The sequence below is a fragment of the Nelumbo nucifera genome, chromosome 1, assembly GCF_055504915.1.
Source record: "Nelumbo nucifera cultivar China Antique chromosome 1, China Antique-T2T, whole genome shotgun sequence".
Lineage (NCBI taxonomy): Eukaryota > Viridiplantae > Streptophyta > Magnoliopsida > Proteales > Nelumbonaceae > Nelumbo > Nelumbo nucifera.
In genome coordinates this window covers 149293397-149318260 of record NC_142649.1, presented here as the reverse complement: position 1 = coordinate 149318260, position 24864 = coordinate 149293397, and the positions used below count along the sequence as shown (strand labels likewise).

The 24864-nt window shown below is 38.4% G+C and overlaps 3 protein-coding genes across 3 annotated transcripts; all 3 read left to right on the top strand.

The window, feature by feature from the left end:
- Positions 1 to 4232: 4232 nt before the first annotated feature.
- On the top strand, positions 4233 to 4646 carry LOC104606544 (uncharacterized). The gene has a single exon (XM_010271812.3). The coding sequence runs from the start codon at positions 4233 to 4235 to the stop codon at positions 4644 to 4646; it is 414 nt and encodes a 137-aa protein (XP_010270114.1).
- Positions 4647 to 6163: 1517 nt separating this feature from the next.
- On the top strand, positions 6164 to 6955 carry LOC104606543 (uncharacterized). The gene has a single exon (XM_010271811.3). The coding sequence runs from the start codon at positions 6339 to 6341 to the stop codon at positions 6753 to 6755; it is 417 nt and encodes a 138-aa protein (XP_010270113.1). The 5' UTR covers positions 6164 to 6338; the 3' UTR covers positions 6756 to 6955.
- A 6200-nt stretch (positions 6956 to 13155) lies between these two features.
- FTSZ1-1 (homolog of bacterial cytokinesis Z-ring protein FTSZ 1-1) lies at positions 13156 to 24765 on the top strand. The gene is made up of 6 exons (XM_010271810.3): positions 13156 to 13683; positions 13928 to 14027; positions 14215 to 14444; positions 22894 to 23061; positions 23149 to 23382; positions 24123 to 24765. The coding sequence occupies exons 1-6, from the start codon at positions 13171 to 13173 to the stop codon at positions 24387 to 24389; spliced, it is 1512 nt and encodes a 503-aa protein (XP_010270112.1). The 5' UTR covers positions 13156 to 13170; the 3' UTR covers positions 24390 to 24765.
- Positions 24766 to 24864: the final 99 nt, after the last annotated feature.

Sequence of the window (24864 nt, the reverse complement as noted above, 5' to 3'; positions counted from 1 at the left end):
GACTCGACCGATTATGTTCGGATGGGTTTCGTATTTTAGTAAATATAAACATTAGGAACATTTTAATAATTTTAATGCAGGGTCAGGTAGGGGTACCTTACCCGTTCCCATACGGATTATAAAATCTCAAAACTTATTCCTGACCCAAAACCCGTTTTCAACCAAAAAACCCACCCTAACAGGGCGGTAGGGGCGATTAGGTGAAAATTGTCAGTAACGGGATTTTTTTTAAATTATACTTTAGTCGGACAAAACTGGGTTCAGGACCGTCATACCCAATCTTAAGGCTGCGTTTGAAAACGATGCAAATATATGAATACGCAAATATGTGCAAATATGTAGAGTATAAAAAGGTTCATATAAATTATAAAACTGGATTAGTTTTGTACTAGTAAATTTATTTTCTTACTAGATTTTTAGTTGTAATAGATGTAAATATGAATTCCAATAAAGCATATGTTTTTTTTTTTATTAAAAGCCCACTTGAACGCAAATATATTTCTTTTTTATTGATGTACTTTTATATCTTATTATCAATGTAAATATGCATTGGTCTGTCATTTGTCAATACATAAATATAGGGGCCATTTGGCATGTCTTTTCTAAAAGATCTTCTAGAAGCTCTGATAGTCAAAGGACGATATGAGCTTTTGCATCAAGATCTTAATAGCTTAAAGACCATTTGGTTAAGGTACGTCTGTCCACACATCTTTACGCACGAAGATGAATTAAAAAAAAAGGCAAAAAGCTCCATTTGGAGCTTCACTAAAATATCCCAAAATGGGCTTCTTGCATCTTTTTGGGGCTGTAGCTTTCAACAACTAGATTTTTTCCCAACCAAATGGGAAAAGACCAAAACATGGACTGTCGGGCTTCTAAAAAGCTGACAGCCCGTGTGAAATGACACACCAAATGGGGTTTAATGTTGCCAAACAAGCAAAAGTGAACCAGAGTGCAAATTTATTTTCTTGAGTATAGGTGGGTAAATAACTTTTTCACCTAGGCAGAAAGTTGTCGATACTTGAATGGAACAAAAATGCCACTTTTAATATTAGATTTTTATGACTAAAATGGTAATTACCTTATTTACATGTGAAATAAAACAATATAAATGCACTTACCTGGATAAATCTTTCCTGGGAAACACTTACTTGGATAAGTGCATTTACCCAGGTAAGTAATTTACCGAAAAGCGAACGAAGACTTAATGATAAATTCCGTACGGGGTGAAAGGTTCAAGATAAATTTAAGGGCAATTTTCTTAAATTACCCCAAGGTTTAGGAAATTGATTAACTATACCCCTACTATTTCGGTATTGTCTTAAAGTACCTCTACGGTTTTTGACAATCAACTAAATCTTACCATTAGTGTCCATTGACAAAAGGAATAAAAAGACTATTTTGCCCATCATGGGGGGACTTCATTGCCTAGACATTTTTCGGCAAAGTCTCTTGCATATTGGACCCAACCTTCACCCTTGATGTGGATCAAGCGCTGGTCATCACATTACCAAGTCTCTCCGGGAGGGAGACGATAAAGCCTATTTTCCCCATTTTCCCTACATAGTCCTCCTAGGAACAAGTGATCTCTCCACCATATCCTTTAAGTGTACAAATCAAGATGTGAAGCTTAACCTCGAATCCATTGAGAGGTTGATGGGTATTTCATGCTTGATGGGTGGAACAGGGGAGAATGGAGGTTGTGGGAGAGAGAGAGAGAGACCAAAGGGGGAGGGGGAGATCTGAGAACGGAGAAAGGAGAGAAAGACCAGAGGCGGAGGGAGAGATCTGAGAATGGAAAAAGGAGAGGGAGATACCATAGGTGAACAGTGGAACAGGGGAGAGCAGAGGTCGTAGGGGAGAGAGAAAGAGAGAGAGAGAGACCAGAGGCGTAAGGGGAGGTCTGAGAATAGAGAAAGAAGAAGGGGAGAGAGAGAGGCCAGAGGCAGAAGGGGGAGGTCTGAGAACGGAGAACGGAAAAGGAGGAAGGGGAGAGAGAGCAGAGCAGAGGCGGAGGGGGAGGGGGAGGTCTGAGACCAGAGGGCCAGAGGCACGTGTGACGTCTTCCTTCATCCGATCCTTCATGACTTTGCAGAAAAAGCTCACCGCCTCATAAGATAAAGTGAAACGATGTAGGTTAGACCTCCACAATTGCAGCTTAATTCGACCTGCAAAAAAAGGAGAAAAGCATGTATGTAAGATTGATTACATTATCAATTTGGGTGTAGAATGAAGACGAAATGACCCATCTACAGCTTTAGTTATCCATTATGCAGAAACTACAAGGAATGGACACTGTTGAGGTGGTACATGGGAAAGATAGTGGTAGAATTAGTACCTAGAGAGCATCGATAGAGTTGACATCTTTCACAATCCATTGCAACATACAAACCGGCGACCCTTTTGAAGTCGACTCAGAAACATCGTTCAAGATCAAACCAATCCCACCTTTCATGGAATCAGTCACCCCAGTGAGGGTATAGAGAACCTCTTCGAACCCGTTGTCCTTTTAGTAGACTTTTGCGCTTTCCTTTATGATTTCCTTCAAATTCTCATTATTCGAATTTTTAGTTTTAGAAATAAGAAGTAATGAATCAATTTTTTGTGCTAAGTACCTTGTCATTTGATATGCTTTCAAGTGACCGATGACTCAGAGGCTAAAGTGAAATTTTGCTGGATGAGGACCTGGATGTTGAGTTGTCCAGGCCAAGCTGGGGACAGATTAGGTGCCGAGTTAACTGGGTCGAGCTGGGCAGGTTAGGTGCCAAACTGATTGGGTCGAGCTAGGCAGATTAGATGATGAGTTGACTGGACCGAGCTAGGCAGGTTAGGTATGAGCTGACCAGAGTGTCGAACTGCCTATTCGGTGTCAAGCTGACCAGAGGGCCAAGCTGCCTATTAGTTGTCGAGCTGCCTATTAGTGTCGAGTTGCCTATTAGTGTCGAGCTGCCTATTGGGTGCCGAGCTGACCAGAGTGTCGAGCTGGATTGATTGTTGAGCTTCATAGTTCTTTAGAGACCTGCGAGGAACCAATGTCAAAGGACCCGAGGTGGCTAACCCGGCGAGGTTGCTCCGATGCTTAAGTCAGTACTCTCATAGTAGACTGCGAGCTTAAAATCACAAAGTATGAGAGCTAGAATATGCTTACTTGCCCCCCCCCCCCCTATGCCATTGGGGTTGGTGCCTTTATATAGGCATAGTTTAGTGTGGGCTTCACGCACCGCATCCAAGATTTCCGAGAAGTCGTCTAAGTGGTCTGAGATTCCCTGAGGTAACCGCCATGCACGTGGATCACCCTCCGGATCATTCGACACGTGGGCCAACTTCCAAGGATTGTGGGAGTGTTAGGATATGCATGCCGAATTTGTCGGTGAGCACGTCTCATAGGTCGCCAATTCGGCTCCCGTGCCAGGTCGTCAAGTCACACCTGGGCTAGGCCGCCAGTTTGTGTCTGGGCCAAGCCGCCAGGGCCAGGGTGCTAGGTCGCGCCTGGGTCAGGCCGCCTGGTGGGACACCATCAACTTGGTTAAGGCAAATTATTGCCTAAATAGTTCCGAGTGTCACCTATTTGTTCTGATGTTCCATGTATCACCATGTCAGTGGAGGGCCAAATCCGCCCTCATCAAGAAGGTTTAGGAGGTGGCATTGTTGTTGGTAGAGGAGGGGGATCTGAGAATAGAGAATAAGGAGAGAGACTAGAGGCGGACGGTGGAACAGGGGAGAGTGGAGGTTGTGGGAGAAAGAGAGACCAGATAAGGGTAGAATTAATCAATTATAAAAAATAACAATACTGAAACAAAGATATAATTAATTAATTTCCGAAACTCAAAGGAGAAGTGAAATGTTAAAGCTGAGAATTTGACTTTCCCGTGTTTCTTCGAAGCCGTTCAGTCAAAGAAACTCAATCAGCGGTAAAGCCCTCCCAAACGGGCTGCGGATAGAATCATGGAAGTCTGTGGGTTTTGTTGTTTTAGAGCTTGCGCAGGGACTTGACGTGTTTTAGACTTTTTCTCTTCAATATATTGGTAATTAAAACCAACCCAAGAGAAGCAACGAGCAACAATTCTCATAAATACGCCACTTTTAGTAGTGCGTTCTTCTGTTTGCCCACACCTATAAATAAACTCAAACCCAGCTCACCTTTTACTAAAGAACAAGAATCTTCTACTTGGTCTTCGGTTTAAGGCTTAGAGCTAGTAAGCAGCTTTTGTAACAGAAATTTAGAAGAGAAAATGAGTGTAGAATTGTTGGATGGTGCCACTATTCTCAACTTTGTAGAGGATGAAAAGGCCTTTGAGGGTTCAGTTCACGATCGTTTTGCTTATCTTGACACAGACCACGATGGGTTGCTGTCCTACGCAGAGATAGTGAAGGAGATTCAGAGCCTCAGGGTCTTTGAGACCCACTTTGGCATCGATGTCAAGACAGACCCAGATGAGCTTGCTGCTGTCCACCATTCTCTCTTTGTCCAGTTTGATCATGATTCCAATGGGGCAGTTGATTTGGAGGAATTCAAAGCAGAGACTAAGAGGATGATGCTCGCCATGGCAAATGGGCTCGGATTTTTGCCTGTGCAAATGGTCCTGGAAGAGGACAGCTTACTAAGGAAAGCTGTGGAACGGAAGTTGGCCCAAGCTGCTGCTTAAGTTAAATCTTTCTTTAATTTATATATTTTTTTTCCTCTGTCTCTTGTCCAAAGACGACTGGCGTCTTTCTTTTTTCCTTCTTTTCTAGATTTGCTCAAGGGAACGAATTAAAGCCATGTATGAGTCCTTCGGGAGAAATAAAGCAACTGCTTCTTTTTAAATTATGAAGGAAGTTTCGGTTCAGATTAGTAAGAATAATACCTCTGTTCTTCACTGTTGATGTTCTCCAATCTTCACTGTTCATCCAGGGGAAACAATGTGGGAAATGCACATAATATAGTTGTTGCTTCCTCCAAACACAGCCTGAATTCGAATGCGACTATGTAACATCTTTTATGGATGTGTTTTCAGATCCCACAGTACCAAATGGACGTGCTCCGTGTAACAAACAAATAACATATATGAGTGAACTATGAATTCTCTACCCAAAAAAGAAAAAAAAAAACTAGGGAAAAGTACCTAGGCCAACTTTTCACATTTAATTCCAATTTGGGACTGCATGGCATAAGAATTAAAAAATATACAATGTTAAAATATAAAATGCTTTATTTTGAAATGTGTTTTACAAAGTTAAATATAATTATATTTTCATATTGATAAGCTATGTTTAATTTATATGTATATGTCTGTATATTGCTCTAAACCATTTACAATTTGTAATACATCTCTGTTTAACAGAAGTTTTTTTGTCACAATATATACCAAACTATGCACAAACTTTTTTTCCTTCTTGTATATATGTTACATATTTCTTGTATAATATGATATTTATGTTGTGTATTTTTTTAGTATGATCCATATATACATTTAGACTGTTTAAAATTTGAAAATTAAAATTTAAGTGATGATGTTTTCTTACATATTTTAAAGGCAAAATTTGTGCATGCTTATTTGAAAAATAAGTGCTTATTCTAATAAATACTCGTGAGCGTTTGATAAAAAATCACTTATTTAAAATAGAGGTAGCATAGGTATTTTTAAAATGATGTAACAGGTCAAGACAGGCCAGAAAAGGAAATAAGGAGTAAGTACTTATTTGGGCTTACTTTTGAAATGCAAATAAGTGATTATCATGGTGCTGATAAAAAAAATGATTATTGGACTAAGCATTTATTTTTAAGTACTCCAAAACTTAGCATAAGTATCCTAAAGTGGATTAGAGTTTAAAAATTGGTCCAAGAAAAAAAAAGAAAACTAAGAATTTTCTTGGCGATACCCTGTTTAATAGCAGAACCCATTTCCTTGCAAAGTTGCAATGAATGAGAGGAAAATGAAGTTTTTGTAAATATGGAAGCTACGGATCCGGTTTTCTTCGGCAAAGGGTTTTTTTTTTCGACAGAGCGTTTGTTGACTACGCGTTTGGAAGAGGAAGCTAGCTTAGTCATGGATTTCAACGTTTTTTTTTCCGGAGTGCATTTACTCGCAACTCAGAAAAAGTCGTTAGTCATCACTACGCGTACAGAGAATCAAATTCTACAAGTTGGAAATGAAGAAACGAGAGATATCCCGTACCCATGCTGGAAAACACAAAACAGAGGGAGATAAACAGCCTAACTGCAACTACCTATTTATAAATCAAACACCAAACTGAATCTCCTTGTATTCAAAGCAAAAACATTAATTCTTCTACTTGATTCTCGTATTTTCCATCTTTCAGAAATTAAAGCTTGTGTTGGACAACTTAGAGAGAAGATGAGTGTAGAGGTTCTGGACAGCGCCACCATCGTCAACTTCATCGAGGATGAGAAGGCCTTCGAAGGTGTGGTTCATGACCGATTTGCTCGTTTGGACACAAACCACGACGGTTTACTGTCCTATACAGAGATGACGAAGGAGCTTCAGAGCCTCCGGGTGTTGGAAACCCATTTTGGAATCGATGACAAGACAGACCCAGATGAGCTTGCTGCAGTCTATAGGTCCATTTTTGTCCAGTTCGATCATGACTCCAACGGGGCTGTCGATGTGGAGGAATTCAAGGCGGAGACTAAGCGGATGATGCTTGCCATGGCAAATGGCCTCGGATTTTTGCCTGTCCAAATGGTCCTTGAGGAGGACAGCTTCCTAAAAAAAGCTGTTGAATGGGAGTCTTCCAAAGTTGCTGCTGCTTGAATTCTTCCTCATATAATCTTATGTTCAATATATATTAATTCTCTGTGCCTTCGTCCCAAGCAGTTTTTTACTTTTTTTCTTTTCTTTTCTTTTTATTTTTCTGGTTCAAGTTCTTTCTTCCTAACGAAGAAATTAAATGGACGTATGTAGTAATGTTTTTGAAATGAGAAAATCAAAAGGAAAACTTCCTTTGATGATAAGATCGATAGCTAGAGATGTCGGATTATCCCTCCTTTCCAATTTCCATCAAGCAAATTAAATGATCAATAATTCATTCGCAATGTCCATGTACAGACACTGGCAGTCTGACATTATCTAGAGCAGAGTAATGTTTGTTGAAGTTCTTCTAATTTTCAAAGTTTAATAGGAGGAGCTTTTGTACAAATGTCCACGAGACTATGAATGGCTACTGTATTATCCAGACCCAAACAAAGGTGAAAAGTCCCAAGAATAATGCTTTTATATCAAATTATGTCAAATCTTCTCAACCTGGTCGATTTGGTGAATTAGGCAGCTAAACATCTTCCAACCATAGAGAAGAAAAATGAGCGTATAATTATTGGATGGTGCAACCATTTTTGGCTTCGTGGAGGACGCCGAGGCCTTCGAACTCTGGGTTCATGACCGCTTCTCTCGTCTCGACACAGACCGGCCATGATGGTCTACACTCCTACCCGGAGATGGTGAAGGAGCTCCAGAGAGCCTCAGGGTTTTCGAGACCCACTTCAGAATCGACGTACGTCAAGACGGACCCCGACGATCTAGCTATTGCCTACCGTGCCCTGTTTGGCATATTCGATCACCACTCCAGTGGGACGGTGGACTTGGAGGAATTCAAAGCAGAAACCAAACAGACGATGCTCGCCATGCATGGAAAATGGATTGGGATTCTTACCTGTCGAATGGGAATCGGCTAAAATCGCTGTTTGAATTGATTGTTCTCTTTCTTTCTTCAGTTGTTATATATATTATTCCATTTTACCAGTTTTCTTCAAGTATTTTACATTCAACAAATTTATTGGCGATGCATGAATGTTTTTATAGTAAAACAATTACCGCCCATCATTGGGGTCGTCCTAGGCTCTTCACTGGGGTTTTTGATTTTCTGTTGCTATCATTTTAAGGATTGCTTGTTGTTGTTTGATGCTGAATTAGAGCAGTATTGATTCTCTTACCGCCAGGCCAACTTCTGAAAAAGATAAAAAGAAGGATGATTTCTCAGTATCTATTAAGGATAGGATAGCTATGAACAAAGCCAATTAATTTCAACCAATCCCGAATTTTGAAATATGTATTCTATACTTTGTCATACTTCCCTGAGCGTTAAAAATGAATCGATATTTCATTTTCAAGCAAAGTCAGAAATTCGTTTCGGAATTTCACAAGACTTCGCAACTTAATCAAGTCATAGAAGAGCTTTCACAGTTTAATTTATAGCTTCTCTAGTAGAAAACCAACTATTTATTTGAATGAAAAACAGAGACCCAGTGTGGAATAATTCTCATTAAGGGTGCCTGCTCTTACATGTTTCCTTGGAGACTTCATGGTCTGCAACGGCATCCGGACTCTCGTATTCCTCTTTACTTTGTGGAAAAATGAAACAGCAAATCACATATGGAAGGGGGAGGCAATAGTTTTTTGGGGTGTTTATGGTTCAGTCCACTCCTAGGGTGGAGCTAAGATTTCTAGAGGTGGATTGAATCCTGCCCATGGATTGATGTCAAATTAATTGGTAGGATGCAATTTATAGGGAGAGGCTATTAGTGGACTAGGAGGGGGTTATAATTCAGATTTTTGAGGAGGATTGTAGTTCACTTATCTCTAGTTTTTTTTTTTCGGAAAAGTATAGACAGACCCAATTCAGATTTCTGAATTCCACTGCAGAGCTATAAACATTCAAAATGTCAAAAACCCCACTCTATGACATCAATTCCGGGCTGGCACCTACCTCAACTGTACTTTGGGCCTAAAAATTTTGCTTATACACTGAGTTTTTTCTTTTTTTGATAATTAAACTTAATTACGAACTAACAAAAGATGGCATGACAATCCCAAGTGGATTAACAACAAGGAAATAAAACTCATAGATTTGATTATCCCATCCAATCTAAGTCCAACAGTAGTGGTCAATATAGGTTAGAGTTGAAAATCATAAAAAGGTCTTAGCCTCTTAGTTTAATCATAATCATGAACATTATTTTCAAGGGAGAATGACTGTTCAGCCTAGGTTTAGAATTTATTAGCCCAAAGTACAGTTGGAGTAGGTGCCAGCTGGAAATTGATGCCAATTTACAGGCAAATATAAATGCATAAAGTGTGGATTTTTGACTTTTTGAATGTTTATAGATTTGTAAGAGAATTCAGAAATCTGCATTAGGTCAGTCTGTATTTCAAATGACCGGGGGTGGGGTGTTGAGTCCCGATCTGATCCCAACAACATCTCAATAAGACATTGCAGTCATAAATCAGGTACATCTTGCCATAAAAAGGACAAGGAAAATGTTTTCAAAGCATCGCTGCAATTTCTTATTGTAGATCCAAACACGTTGGTGTCATGTTATTCGCCATTGTCCTTCCTTCAAAAAAATTGTTCATTCATACCAGATGTGGAGAATCAAATTCGTGACAAAGATGTTGTTCATTCTACAAGAAAAAGTTCAGAACCAGAGATTTCAGTTATGAAAAAGGAAGAGCATAATCAAGGTTGGATAACGATGGAGAACAAGAAATATTGCATGCAAGTCCAATGTGGAAGAAGTTACTTTGACTCCTACAACACAAACAGAAGTTGGTAGGTGTTTAAGACCAAACAAAGGTTTTAAGCCTTTTATAGTATTTTCGGCCATTGTTTTTTTGTTTTAAGCCTTTTATTGTAGTGTATCCTTTAGGCTATGTTTGGTTTGAAGGAAAAGTAGAGAAAAGAAGGGAAAGACAATATTAAGGGTCAGGTCATTTTCCCCTCTAGTGATCATTAATAAGATTTTTTTTTTTTTTTTTTGTTTCCAAAATTAAAAAAGAATGCCTGATCAACTCTTCTCTCCAAACACATTTATCACATAATCAATACAAATTGCTAAGAGATAAGTGGTGTCACATCATATATGAGAGTCACTTGACTTAGAATGATTAGCGCTAAGGGTGTCAATGGACTTGTTTTGGATTGGATCCATCCAAATCAAAATCAATTTGTATAGATTGGATGGGCCAATGAGACACATTGAATTGGACCAATCTAGACTTAATGGTCCGAAGTATTTATTGGATTGGATTTGGACCTAGTTCATGTGTAACGGATTTATATATTAGATTGGGTCAGATTGAATCAAAATCCGGTTCATTAATAAAAGATAAGAATATTGGTGTCAATGGACCAGGTTTGGGTTGGAACCGATTTAAATTAAAACCAATTTGAACAAATTACATGGTCCATACATTGAATTGGACCGATCCAAAATAGTCCAAAGTATTCATTGAATTGGATTGGACCTAATCCATCTATAATAGACTCATAGTGGACTAAATTGGATTAGACCAAATCCAGTCCAATAGACAAATCCAGTCCAATAGACACCCCTAAATTTAGTAATATTGATGTTTCTACCTGAAGCGCCAATTTGACATTTCCACAAATAGCTTCCCACCCATGCTTTTTTAAAGTTGTTGCATGTTTCAACTATAAACAACTTTAAATAATAGTTGTATGCCAAAATGTTTCAGTAAAAACATCAATAGTACCAAACACAACCAAAATGTGTGACACAATCCTCAATTAGAAATAAACATGTTAGCAATTCATATTAGGGTTAACTCTAAAAATCCCCTCAACTATTGGGGGTGTCATTCTTTTTTATCAGTAACTATAATTGATTAGATTAAAAGAATTTAGTTACAACGCTCCAGAGAAAGATAAATATGCTTAGGCCATGTTTTGTTCACTACCATGGACCTCATTCTCTTAATTCTTGCTCATTCTAGGCAAAAATGGGGAAAAATGAATAACATTAGAGTGTTTGGTTAAAAAATTCTTGCCCAAGGCCACATTCCTTTTAGAATGAAAAATCACCCCCATGGCACAAAAATTGACTAGCCTTCAGCATGAAAAATAATCATACCCCATCTTGTTCATTTCATTATTTGAGGATACTCTACCTATAAAACTGTTGTCGTAGATGTTTACTTTTGCAAAAACACTTTTACAAAAATACTTTTATGAAAGCACTTTTAAAAAAGTACTTTTACATGAAAACACTTTTATGGAAGCACTCTTATGAAAACACTTTTACAGTGCTTTTATAAAATCACTTTTATGGAAGTACTTTTACGAAAGCACTTTTATGAAAGTATTTTTATAAAAGCACTTTTATGAAAGTAATTTTATGAAAACACTTTTACGAAAGCACTTTTACGAAGTACTTTTATAAAAACACTTTTATGGAAGTACTTTTATAAAAGAACTTTTGTGGAAGTACTTTTACAAAAGCACTTTTATGAAACTTTTATAGTACTTTTATGAAAGCATTTTTACAAAAGTACTTTTATGGAAGTACTTTTGCAAAAGTACTTTTATGAAAGCATTTTTATGAAAGTATAAAAGCACTTTTAGAAAAAGTACTTTTATAAAAGTATTTTTGCAAACGTACTTTTACAAAACTACTTTTGCAAAAGTACTTTTATAAAACATCTATGCCAATTGGTAAACATTGACTATTGGAGACCTAGGTTGGTGGTTTGTGAATATTGGCACAATTTTTATTTTTTTTTGAAGAATGAAAATGAGCAACATAGGACACTTATCAATTTGAAATGAATTCATCTATAGGAAAAAAGTGTTTGGTTCATAACAATATTTTCTCATTTTACCTATTTTTACTCATTCTTTTCCATTTTAAAATTTCATCTTGTGTAAGAATGAAAAATAATGAGAATTGAACCAAACATGGCCTAACTACTGGGGATTATCATTTTACTACCTAAACTATGAAAAGTTTCAAATATCCCCTAAACTTTTACATGGTAAGCATCCATAATGGCATGAGAAAAATGATTTTATTACCCCATTGGTTTGGCACATGTTGTAGGGTTTTGTTCTCCTTCATTTATATACTTTCATTAAAATTAAGTTCCTTTTTCTTGATTTTCAGGTCTATGAGGGCATATAGGCCATACTAAAGATGCAATTCATATATGATAAGTGAAAATGTCCATGCTGATGACTTACTTAAAAGAAAAAAAAATCTCCTAAGAAGATAAGGGAAAAGATATTTAAAAGGATAATTTGGGTATTTTGACAAACTTAAAAGGTTACATACTGCACACATTATTATTTTCCACCCATTATACTCACAAAGGGATTGAAGAGGTAGTTATACACTTGAAAGCTTGGGGTGCATTTGAAACTTTTTGTAGTTTATGGTCAGTTTGGAAAGAGTATAAATATAAATATGTAGAATGCAAAACTGCAAATACATACAAAATATAAGGTTTTGGGCTCTACAAATTTATTTTCATACTCCTTCCAAATTGAACCTACACTCAGTTTGGAAGGAGTACAAATACAAATATGTACAATGCAAACCTTATATTTTGTATTATTTTGTATGTGCTTGTATTGTATATATTTATATTTATATTTTTTCAAATTAATCTTTAGGCTCAGTTTGAAAGCAAATACAAATACAAATATGTATAATATAAATACATACAAAATACAAAGTTTTATACTCTACATATTTATGTTTGTACCCCTTCCAAACTGAGCCTTGTGAGAATACAAATATATAAAATACAAAACCTTATATTTTATATTATGTTATATGTATTTACACTGTATATATTTGTATTTGTATTATTTCCAAATTGAGCCTTGAAAGGAGTATAAATACAAATTTGTATAGTGTAAAACATTATATTTTGTATTATTTTGTACATATTTGTATTTGTACTCTTTCCAAACTGCTGAATTTGATAAAAGTATAAATACAAATATGTAGAATGTAAACCTATGTATTTTATATTATTTCCAAACTGGGCCTTAGGCTCTAAAGATTGAAAAGACTGCTGATATAATTATGTCCAATGTAAATACAAAGTTTAAAAACACTGTATACAAGGCTTAGAAGAAATACTATACATATTTCAATATTTTTGTATTTGCACTCATCACAAACTGAGCTAAAATAACACAGCTCGCATTAGTTCAGTCTTTCAGAGGGGTTTCTGGAGTTTACCCTTCGTTCTGTTGCAAGCAAGATCTATATAGCAAATGACTATTTACTTCCTGATGTAATGAAACGAGGTGTCTACTTCTGAGTGGGTTACTGGCCTACTGAGTGTTACGCCTGTGTGGCGTTCTGGTTTCACGCAATCCAGACTCAGGTCACAGGACTCACTGACTGTAGGAGAGTGTTAGTGCCGAATGTTGTTTGCAATAAAACTCTTGTCAATATCTGCGGCCCAAATGCTCAGGCCAGCGGTTCAGATCTGTGACGTAACCACCCATTTGGCCACATCGGACCAAGCGTCTTGCTCTCATTTTCCGGTCCTAAAGCCCAAAGAAAACCAAACCTCAAAGTTCACTGCTCCAGTCTCAACTCTCACTCGGTCTAGGAGAGTAAAAAACACGAAAAAAGGAAAAGAAGGAAAGGTGTTTGGCCTTAAGCTCATGGCTACGCTGCACCTCACAAGCCCTACTCAGTTGGCTTCATCTTCTTCGATTTCTGTTGGGTTCCTTCAGAAGAAGCTCTTCAACAATGGTTTTCACATTGGATTCTCTCCAAGAGCTCGTCGAAGGAGGTCATGGAGCCCAAGCGATTTTGGCGTCTGCTGCTCTTCTGCATTTTCTTCCATGGATTCGGCCAAGATTAAGGTAGTGGGTGTTGGTGGAGGGGGAAACAATGCTGTTAATCGGATGATTGGAAGCGGATTACAGGTAGGTTTCTCGCATTTTGTGTTGCTTTGGTTTTCTTGTTGGGTTTGAGTAATTCTCTCAATTTTGCATTTTCTTTTTCAAATTTCCCCATTCTTTGTTGTTTTGTTTTTGTTCTTTCCATGTCCATAGAAATGTAAGATACCCGTTCCTGTTTTCCCGTGATTGTGTTGTTGTTTGCGCTCGCGTCTTTTTTTCTAGAATTTAACAAGTTATTTATTTTAATGCCACATGCTTTTGGTACTAGGGTGTTGAATTTTATGCCATAAACACCGATGCTCAGGCATTATTGCAGTCTGCTGCCAAGAATCCACTTCAAATTGGGGAGCTTTTGACTCGTGGACTAGGTCAGTTACTGTCAATTTTTTACCTAAGAAGTTCTCAAATATCTTATTTTTAAGAATATTTTAGACAGTTTATATATTCTGTAAATATTCTGGTAAATCAACAGTATAAAAAAGGCCTCTTTCTTTCTAGATCTCCATGGTCATTGCTTTGTATTCCCTTGATCTGAAGCGGTTAATAGAGATGCAGGTACTGGTGGGAATCCACTTCTTGGGGAGCAGGCTGCAGAGGAATCAAAAGAGACCATTGCTAGTGCTCTCAAGGGATCAGATCTTGTTTTTATCACAGCAGGGATGGGTGGGGGAACAGGTTCTGGTGCTGCTCCAGTTGTTGCTCAGATATCAAAGGAAGCAGGTTATCTAACTGTTGGTGTAGTTACCTACCCTTTCAGCTTTGAAGGGCGTAAACGATCTCTTCAGGCAAGTTTAGTCTTCTTTTAAATTCATGGTATGTTTATCAACTAATTTATTAAATATGTTACATATTTGTATCCATTTAAGTTTAAGAAAACTTGTATACATACTCAGTCGCACAAATTGGGTGGAAAATAAGGTCAAATATACGTACCTATGCATATGCCAGTATGCTTATTCATGTTGTGCCATTCCATTCAATGGGGCCTTCTTCCTGCTGTAGGCTGTCTGTTCAAAAGATATTTATTGTGGTTCACTTGATCTCAAGGAAGTAGGCAATACCTGATGTATCTGTAGAATGGACTTAGAATCTATAGGCCACTTATTCCTCATTGCGTTTCATATTTGGTCATTCTTTTTTTAGAGGAAAGATAACAAATTTCATTAAACAAAATAAGGGTACATGAGAATATGTACAAAAGGAAGCTCACACACGGATTACAAAGGCATAACTCTCTCACTGTGTAAAAATTCCCTGTGAGCTCCTGATTTAGCCAAACAATCTGCTACAGAATTTACTGTATAGGGATCCAGAACAGATTTGCATTCAAAGAGTCTAGAAGATCTTGAGCTTCATCCAGATAATGGGCTGTATTTATTTGGTCATTCTTCTTCAACTAATTTGGCAGAAGTTGGGTTCTTAATATTAGTATGCTGGAAGTGAAACTCATATTAGTCTGCATTTCCTATTTGATGCCTTTACTGTGACAACATTTCATGTAGATTACTCCTGTCTATATTTTATGGGGTGTTTGGACTGAACTGAATGAAAGGTATTTTTGACATAAATATAAGATCAACAAAAAGTTTTAAGCAGCTATAGAAGTCTTATGTTTGACTGGAGTTGTGTCTAAAGAAATTTGATAGCATTAGATTTAATGCATTTTTTCCATATGGAAAGCGAATGAACTCCCAGCCTTAGCCTATTGCACGTAATTACATGCTTGTACAATCATTGCATGCTCAAATTTCATATGCAGCATAATAATATGGCTGCCAGAAATGTTGTCCTGCACGTGTATGCACATGCATGTGGGTGTTGTCTTTGTATGATAGAAGTTTTCCCCCTTCTTTCTTTTTTGATCAGTTGTATGTTAAAAGGTAATCTAGGTCAGTCTGGTATCTCTTTTGTATGTGGCTAGCAACTCTTGTTTAAGGTAGGTGAAGGACTAATATGACCATATTTGGTTCCCTATGGAGGAATCTCCTATAGGAAGTTTTGGGTTGTAAAGAATACCTGTTTTGACTCAAGTGAAATAGTAATCCCCTTTAGATATTCTTGACCACAAATTATTTAGTTTCATCATTAAGACTCTTTTGCATGGGATTTGGGTAGACATAAATTTATTCTGGAATCCACAATACTTCTTTAAGTTTTCCATTGTTGCTTTATACCATTTTTTTGAGCTTGATGTTAAGTAGAACAGAGCATCTTCATTGGGACATTATCATTTTTCTTGTTCTTATGAGAAATTATCAAAATATGTCCCCCCTTTTATGATGTTTTTGATGATATTCTCTGATTTACATCTAAAAAAAATCTAATTTTAACATGATATATTGAAAAATTTAAATTGCATGTTGTGGATGCTTTTATTGGGAAGAAATACAGCCACAAAAAGCAACAGTAATAGGCGCAAGATTCAGTGTTCCTATCTTATCTGTTAGCTAGATCCAGTGTCCCTATTTTATCTCTGTTCCTATCTTATCTGTTAACTAGATTCAGTGTCCCTATCTTATCTCTTAGCTAGATTTAGTGTTCCTATCTTATCTGTAGCTAGATTCAATGTTCTTATCTTATCTGTTTCTATCTTATCTCTTAGCTAAATTCAGTGTTCCTATTAATTAGGCAGTAGCATTTAAAGATAAATGTTGTTAGGAAGTCTTCCTAAAGAAGGACTCTTATCTTCTTGTAATCTCCTATTTAAAGGAGCAGATGATATTCATTGAAATTATCGAAATTTTCAGTCAAGAAAGAGTAGAGGAGAGTTGGTGATCTCTTTAACAAATCACCATTAAGGCGCTAAAGATAGGTTCCTCGAGAAAAGGGAGAAACAAGGGAAAACAAGAGGTTTTCCCCGGTAACCGACCTGTGACGAGATCCTATTCGTGGGCCCTTAACAATTTGGTATCAGAGCAGGGCGTCATAGGTGACTTTGAGCAATTGAAGACTAGGGTTCATGATCTAGAGCACAAACTCGTGGAAAACAACAAGGAGGTGCGCGAGATCAAGGACGACGTCCGAGAATTGAGGCGCTTGATGGAATTATATTTTTCCAGCAAGGAAAAGAGTTTAGAAGGGGCTGCAACCACAAACGGCTGCCGACCAGACATGGCAGAATCGTCCGGCGAGCAGCAGGTTGTTACCCAGGGAACCGTGATTGTTCCCAAATACAGCAGGCTGGAATTCTCTTCCTATAATGGAGCTGGAGATCCTTTGGGATGGCTGTACAGATGTGAGTAGTTCTTCCGCAACCAACGGACAGAGGACAGGGATAAGGTAGGCTTAGCCGCATTCCACATGACAGAGGAGGCACAACTCTGGTTTTATAAATTGGAGCAGGAGGAACCTGGGCTCAGTTGAACCCAATTCAAATCCTACTGCCTTCTCAGATTTGGACCCCCATTAACAAGCAATCCATTAGGCGAACTAATCAACCTCAAACAGATTGGAACTGTGGCTGAGTATTAGTGTCAGTTTCAGACCCTCCTTGCAAGAGCATCTTCGGTACGTCCAGACCAATAGGTTGACATGTTCACCGCGAGGTTAGTGGAAACTTTGAGGGTGGATGTGGAGATGCAAAATCCCCCCAATCTGGTTACTGCTATGAATTTGGCTCGCGCTTTTGAACGCAAATTGCAACTCAACTGCGGAAGTATCAGTATAGGGCAACCTCAAATAGCATGGGCAGCCCCAAAATCACTCTGAATGGCTCCATCTTCAGCAGCCAGCCGAGAACAGAAACCACAGACGAGCAACAATTCCAGATCGGCATCCAGTGTGGGAAGCAGCGTTGTTGCACCCCCTATTAAGCACTTGTCCAGGGCTGAGATGGCAGAACCTAGGGCGAGGGGATAGTGTTTTAATTGTGATGAACTTTACTCAGCAGGGCACAAGTGCAAGAGACTCTTCTGCCTCCTGGAGGATGAACAAGAGGAAGATGAGGATGAACCCTCTTCATTGGAACCCGGGATTTCTCTCCACGCAATCACTGAAATAAAAACCTCTCAAACTATGCAATTGCAAGCGCGGGTAGCAGGGAAACCAATACTGATCCTGATTGATCACTCTGGGCCCAATCCTATGGGATTTCAGCGCCCTAACAATGACCTTCCACTTGAATGGCAAGCAAGTCACTTGGCAGGGTAACATGGTGAAGGATAAATACCCACAGGTTCATGTGATCCAAGATGAAATGACACACGCAACGGCCATGGAAAGGCTCCTCGCTGATTTTTCATATGTGTTCCAAGAACCCAAAGGACTTCCTCCTTCCCGAGCTTGCGATCACCAGATCACTCTGGTGACGGGTTCAGAACCAATAGTAGTAAGGCCATATCGCTACCCACACCTGCAGAAAGATGAGATAGAAAAGCAATGTGATGAAATGATGGAACAGGGGATCATCCTCCTTAGCCGTTCTCCTTTTTCTTCGTCGGTCCTGTTGGTGGCAAAGCGGGATGGTACTTGGAGATTTTGTGTTGACTACAGAGAGCTTAATAACCGAACCGTCAAGGATAAATTCCCTATCTCCATTGTGGACGAGTTGTTGGATGAACTTCATGGTGCCCAATATTTCACAAAACTGGATCTAAGATCGGGGTACTTTCAGGTTCGAATGGCTTCCAAAGGCGTTGAGAAGACTGCCTTCTGAACTCACCATGGCCACTTTGAGTTTTTAGTTATGTCGTTCAGTCTCACAAACGCCTCATCCACATTTCAGTCCTTAATGAATGAGGTATTTCATTACCACCTTCGCAAATTTGTTTTAGTATTCTTTGATGACATTTTGGTTTACAGTAAAACATGGATAGAACATGTGCATCATCTGAGGATTGTTTTTGAGCTACTGCGCCAACACAAGCTCTTCCTTAAACGATCCAAGTGCTCCTTTGGGGAGCGCCAGGTCCTTTAATTGGGTCATGTCATTAACGACAAAGGTGTAACAGTGGACAATTCCAAAATTCAAGTGATCAAAGAATGGCCCAAGCCCAATTCTGCCAAGGCTCTACGCGGGTTTCTCGGTTTGATAGGATATTACCACAAATTTGTATAGAATTATGGCGTGATGGCTGCCCCATTAACCAACCTACTGAGGAAGAATGCCTTTCATTGGGACAATGCAGCTGGCACGACTTTTGCAAATTTAAAGAATGCCCTCTCCACCACTCCAGTTTTGCAATTACCGAACTTTGATCTTGAGTTTACAGTTGAGTGTGATGCATCCCGAATAGGGATTGGCGCCATATTACAACAACAAGGGCACCCGATTGCTTTCTTCAGCCATAAACTAGCTGTGTCATTTGAAATTGCCAGCCTATGAACGCGAATTGATTGGGTTAGCTAGAGCAGTCCAACATTGGAGGCCATACTTGTGGGGAAGATCATTTGTTGTCAAAACTGATCACTATAGCCTCAAGTACTTGTTGGAGCAGCGACTTGTCACTTCTCCCCAACAACATTGGGTTAACAAGCTGCTTGGGTTTGATTTCCGGGTGGATTACAAGGCGGGATCTTTAAATTGCGCCGCAGATGCATTGTCTAGGGCGAAGAGGACACTATGCTCCTTTGTGGGATTTCACGTCCTCGAGTCACCTTATTGGATGACATCAAGAAAGAGATGCCACAATCAACAGAGTGGATCACTCTTGTTCAGAAAATTCAGTCTGGAGCTGCAGACTCCAATTGGACCCTTACAGACGGGCTTGTGATGTATAAAGGTTGGATATATCTCCCGGCTGATTCCTCTTTGATTCCCTCCATCATCTCCATTATTCATAACTCCACCCATGAAGGTATTCAGAAGACACTGTATCGCGTCCAAGCTGATTTCCATTGGCAAGGTATGAAGGCTTCTATTAGGGACTTTATACAAAACTGCTCTACTTGTCAACAACACAAATGGGAAAATCTGCATCCAGCTGGTCTTCTTCAGCCCCTTTCAATCCCAACGCAGATATGGGTTGATATTTCCATGGATTTCATAGAGGGATTGCCCAAGGTTGGGGGAAAATCATTTCTTTATGTAGTGGTGGATCACTTCTCTAAGTACGCCCATTTCATCCCTCTTTCTCATCTGTACAACACTACTTCTGTTGCCCATGTCTTTTTCACTCACATTTTTCGTTTACACAGGCTATCGGAATCTATTGTCAGTGACAGGGACCCGGTTTTTACTAGTACCTTCTGGAGGGAATTGTTTCGGTTAAATGGTGCCACCTTAGCCTTTTCTTCCGCTTATCATCCTCAATCAGATGGTCAAACTAAGGTGGTGAATCGAACGATTGAAATGTATCTCCGTTGCTTTGTTGGGGATCAACTGAGACGGTGGGTTGATTGGCTTCCTTGGGCCGAGTATTGTTATAACACTGCCTATCATTCTTCTTTAGGAATGACACCCTTCCGAGTTGTCTATGGCTGTAAACCTCCTCGTTTGTTGTCCTATGAACCTGGTTCTACTCGTTTGGAGGAGATTGATCGTTCCCTACAAGAGCGAGGTGCTCTCTTGGCTGACATTTCTCTTCCTTTACAATAGGCACAACTCCGCATGAAGCATGCCTATGACCAACATCATTGGGAATTGTCGTTTGAACCTGGGCAGTTTGTTTGGTTGAAACTTCAGCCTTATCGCCAGCGCTCCTTGAGTCACAGGGCTATTCCTAAATTAGCTCCTAAGTTCTATGGGCCTTTCAAGGTTTTGTAGCGAATTGGTGCGGTTGCATATAAGCTGGAACTTCCAAAACACAATAGGATTCATGATGTTTTCCACATTTCCTTGCTCAAGCCGTTCAAGGGTGTTCCTTCTATCAGTGTTCCCTCCTTACCACCTTTGAAGGAGGGCAAAATCATTCCCCAACCTCAGTCTATTGTTCGTTCCAGAATTAATCGAGGTGTTGTTGAAGTTCAGGTGGAATGGGCCAGCTTACCATTGGCTGAAGCTACCTAGATTCCTTTGATTGAGTTTCAAGACACCTATCCTGAATTCGAGCTTGAGGACAAGCTCTTAGTTCAGGAGGGGAGTAATGTTGTGGATGCTTTTATTGGGAAGAAATACAACCGAAAATAGCAGTAGTAATAGGCGCAAGATTCAATGTTCCAGCAACAGTAATGGGTGCAAGATTCAGTGTTCCTATCTTATTTGTTAGCTAGATTCAGTGTCCCTATCTTATCTCTGTTCCTATCTTATCTAATAGCTAGATTCAGTGTCCTTATCTTATCTCTGTTCCTATCTTATCTGTTAACTAGATTTAGTGTCCTATCTTATCTCTTAGCTAGATTCAGTGTTCCTATCTTATTTGTAGCTAGATTCACTGTTCTTATCTTATCTGTTTCTATCTTATCTCTTAGCTAAATCCAGTGTTCCTATTAATTAGGCAATAGCATTTAAAGATAAATGTTGTTAGGAAGTCTTCCTAAAGAAGGACTCTTATCTTCTTGTAATCTCCTATTTAAAGGAGTAGATGATATTCAATGAAATTATCGAAATTTTCAGTCAAGAAAGAGCAGAGGAGAGTTGGTGATCTCTTTTAAAAATCACCATTAAGGTGCTAAAGATAGGCTCCTCGAGAAAAGGGAGAAACAAGGGAAAACAAGAGGTTTTCCCCAGTAACCGACCTGTGACGAGATCCTATTCGTGGGCCCTTAACATTGCATCACTAATTTTTCTTAAAAGTTGCTGATCAAAAAAGAATTCTGAAAGGTGCAGTGGTTGTTTAATTAAACACACAAGCCCAGGGAGGAGGGGAGATAAGAGTATTATGGAAAAAGAGTACGAAATCATAAATTCGGTTCAACACTCATTAACTCCTTCCTGTTCATCTTAGGTGGCGTTTGATAACACTTTTCAGACGTCTGAATTTGAAATGTCTACTTTTCAGATGCAATGCTTATTTGGTGTTGCATCTGAAATATGATCTGAAAAGTTTTTTTTTTTAGATCTGAAATTTTAAAACTCAGGCCCGTCTCTCTCTCTCTCTCATCTTCCCACCACCACTGCTACAACTCTTAGCAGTGGCGGTTCTCTCTCTCTTGCTGCAACTTGCAGCAACGTCTCTCTCTCTCTCTCTCTCTTCTGTCTTCCTGCCACCGCTGCTTTAACTTGCAACGACGGTGGTTCTCTCTCTCAAGAGGGTGAGTAATAATAATAATTAATTTTACTTGTGTTATTTATTAATTATTAATTGTTTTTATTAACTAGTAATTTTTAATTATTTCATTAACTTCTAAAAATTATTTAATTTTTATTGGTGTAAATTGTTAATTATTTTAATATTTTTATAGTCATTAATTATTTTTTTTTAATTTGTTATTTATTATTTCTATTGTTTCAATATTATTTTGAAGTTGAAAATTATTTTTTATGAGATAATGCGAATTGCACTCAACATTTCCAAATAGTATGTTTTAGGGGTAAAATAGTAAAATCAATGAACTTCAGATGGTAAAGGGTTGATCCAGCACAAATTATGGATTCAGAGCCTCTAAAAAGTAGAAAAGCACCTGCTTCTTTTCAGATTTTAGACACATAATACATTTTTAGCTTTTCAGATTTCAGATTTATCAAACGCCACCTTACTTGGACAGTTTGCACTGGATAATGATTATTATTATTTCTCTCTAATAGTAGAGACAGATGAAATAGAGTTTGGAAAGAAAAAAGTTTATTAAATCATAAACTCAGATTAATGCTCATAAAGTCCCTCTTGTTCATCTTGCTTTCACTAACTGCATTAGTTAATGACCGACTATTTTATCACCAACACTCATTAACTCCCTCTTAGTCACCATAAACTAAAAGGCTTTAAGTGGAGGCATTATGGCTCCATTTTCCGGGCTAATTGGCTTTGGTGATTTTACTACTGCAGAACTTTTTGCTGTAAAGGAGATTGTCATATGATAGTAAGGTGGCTAAAAATTAACAGCACTAGTTCACAGGGTTACTAAAATCAGATCCTAACCTTCTGCCACTTTCATTTTGTGAGTTAATTAACAGAATTTAGAGAATCAAGTCACTTATCAAAAAAAATTAGAGAATCAAGCCTTTTGCTTGAACGATCTCACTCATCTTCATTTATCATTTTTTCGCCTGAGAGATGTCCTTGTTTGTCCAATTGATTGGGTGCATCTTTTGCAGTTATAATACTGAGAATTGGACAGTTCAATATTGCAGTAGTATTCGTTTAATCTAGTTTCTTTCAATGTGCTAACAATGTCTTTTATTTGCATTTCACTCAGGCACTGGAGGCTATTGAGAAATTACAAAGAAATGTCGATACTCTTATTGTGATCCCAAATGACCGTTTGTTGGATATTGCTGATGAACAGACACCTCTCCAGGATGCTTTTCTCCTAGCAGATGATGTTTTGCGCCAAGGAGTCCAAGGAATTTCCGACATCATCACTGTGAGTGGTTTATGAAAACCATGCCATCTTATGAAGACTTCCTTGTGTACATTCTGTAAGTTGGAATCTTACTTCCTTATTCTGCAGATACCTGGACTGGTAAATGTGGATTTTGCAGATGTGAAGGCAGTCATGAAAGACTCTGGAACTGCAATGCTTGGAGTAGGCGTTTCCTCCAGCAAGAACCGTGCAGAAGAAGCAGCTGAACAAGCAACTTTGGCTCCTCTAATTGGATCATCAATCCAATCTGCTACTGGAGTTGTGTATAATATTACTGGAGGGAAGGACATAACCTTGCAGGAAGTAAATAGAGTGTCTCAGGTGCTCAGCAAACATATGCTCTTGTTTTCCTCTTATATCTTCTTTCACTCGTATTGGTTTGATTGAGAATTTTAGCTATTTTTTTCCCATTAAATACACTCCACCAATGTGAGCTTGTCTTACACTGCTGGTCCCAAGCCCAGATAAAGGAGGGTTACATCATGTTGGCAGCAAGAACTAAACTAGTGAAACTCTCATGACACGGATCCTGATCGAAAGTTTGAAACAGAATTCATGGTGATGATGATGATGATGATGTGTAGTGTTTTACAAAATAACACGAAATTGCACATAACCCATTTATTTGCAAAACATTCCCAATTTGGTTTTATCTGTTTTTTTTTTTTTTTTCTGTGATTTAAGGAATTAAGGCCCATGACACTCCTTGCCAATAACACTAGCATTTTCTTATCAGAAAGTCATTACTGTTCGGTTAGTTGCCTGCAGTGGAAAGGAGAAGAAAAAAAAGATTAGCGTTTGTAGAAATTTAAATACATAGATTTTTGGAAAGTGTGAATCCAGTTGTTGTGAAAACAATGCCATCTTATAAAGACTATTATTCCTTGTGTACATTGTGTAAGTTGGAATCAATCTTATTCTGCAGATACCTGGACTGGTAAATGTGGATTTTGTCTCTACGTTGAGTAGTTTTTTAGGATTTGTCTCTACGTTGGTTTTCTAATAATCTGTTCATTCCTTTTGTGCAAATTCATCTCAATTTATTGGAATGGGATTTGCAGGTTGTTACTAGCTTGGCCGATCCTTCTGCTAACATAATATTTGGGGCTGTTGTTGATGATCGTTACAATGGTGAGATTCATGTGACAATTATTGCAACGGGATTCTCACAGTCATTTCAGAAAACACTGTTGACAGACCCAAAGGCAGCTAAGTTGGTAGAGAAAGCAGCATCAAGCCAAGAAAGTAAAGGACTTCCTCTCCCTCTCAAGATGCCTGCATCATCATCAACAGTTGCATCACGCCCTCCACGAAAGCTATTCTTTTAAGCTTCGCCATCTTTTCTATTTTTTGTAAGTATAGGAATTTTCTACGTGGCTGTTTGGGTGGGATGGATTAGGTAGGTGTCCTTTGTTTCATATAATGTTTAGGACTTAAGAGAGAATGTCAAATTGTCAATACAGGGCTGATGAGGACAATGGGTTGAATTCATTCTGAGTTTTGCTTCCATGCCATGTCAACAGAACCCATTTGCTAACATCTCTGTTTTTTCACTTCAAAAACTTGTTATAAGTTTCTGTTTTTTGAGGAGCTGAGAAATATAGAGTTTGAAAAAGTTAAAATGCTGATGTGGTGTTTGATCATCGTTTAAATCAAGCAAAACTGATGTATTAAAAATATCAGGTGGGTCTATTCCGAATGAAATTTCAGAGATTCAGCGTCTTATTTGTCCAAGTCAGTGAGCACGACCGCTTTTGTAGAGTCTTCCAGCCCGGTTTGATTTGGGGATGACAACGGACTGGG

Bases quoted from the DNA above. Each gene is read 5' to 3' on its own strand.
- LOC104606544 (XM_010271812.3), top strand. From the start codon at position 4,233: ATGAGTGTAGAATTGTTGGATGGTGCCACTATTCTCAACTTTGTAGAG.
- LOC104606543 (XM_010271811.3), top strand. From the start codon at position 6,339: ATGAGTGTAGAGGTTCTGGACAGCGCCACCATCGTCAACTTCATCGAG.
- FTSZ1-1 (XM_010271810.3), top strand. From the start codon at position 13,171: ATGTTGTTTGCAATAAAACTCTTGTCAATATCTGCGGCCCAAATGCTC. The intron at 14,028-14,214 runs GTCAGTTACTGT...ATAGAGATGCAG, and splicing joins GCTTTTGACTCGTGGACTAG to GTACTGGTGGGAATCCACTT. The intron at 14,445-22,893 runs GCAAGTTTAGTC...CATTTCACTCAG, and splicing joins GGCGTAAACGATCTCTTCAG to GCACTGGAGGCTATTGAGAA.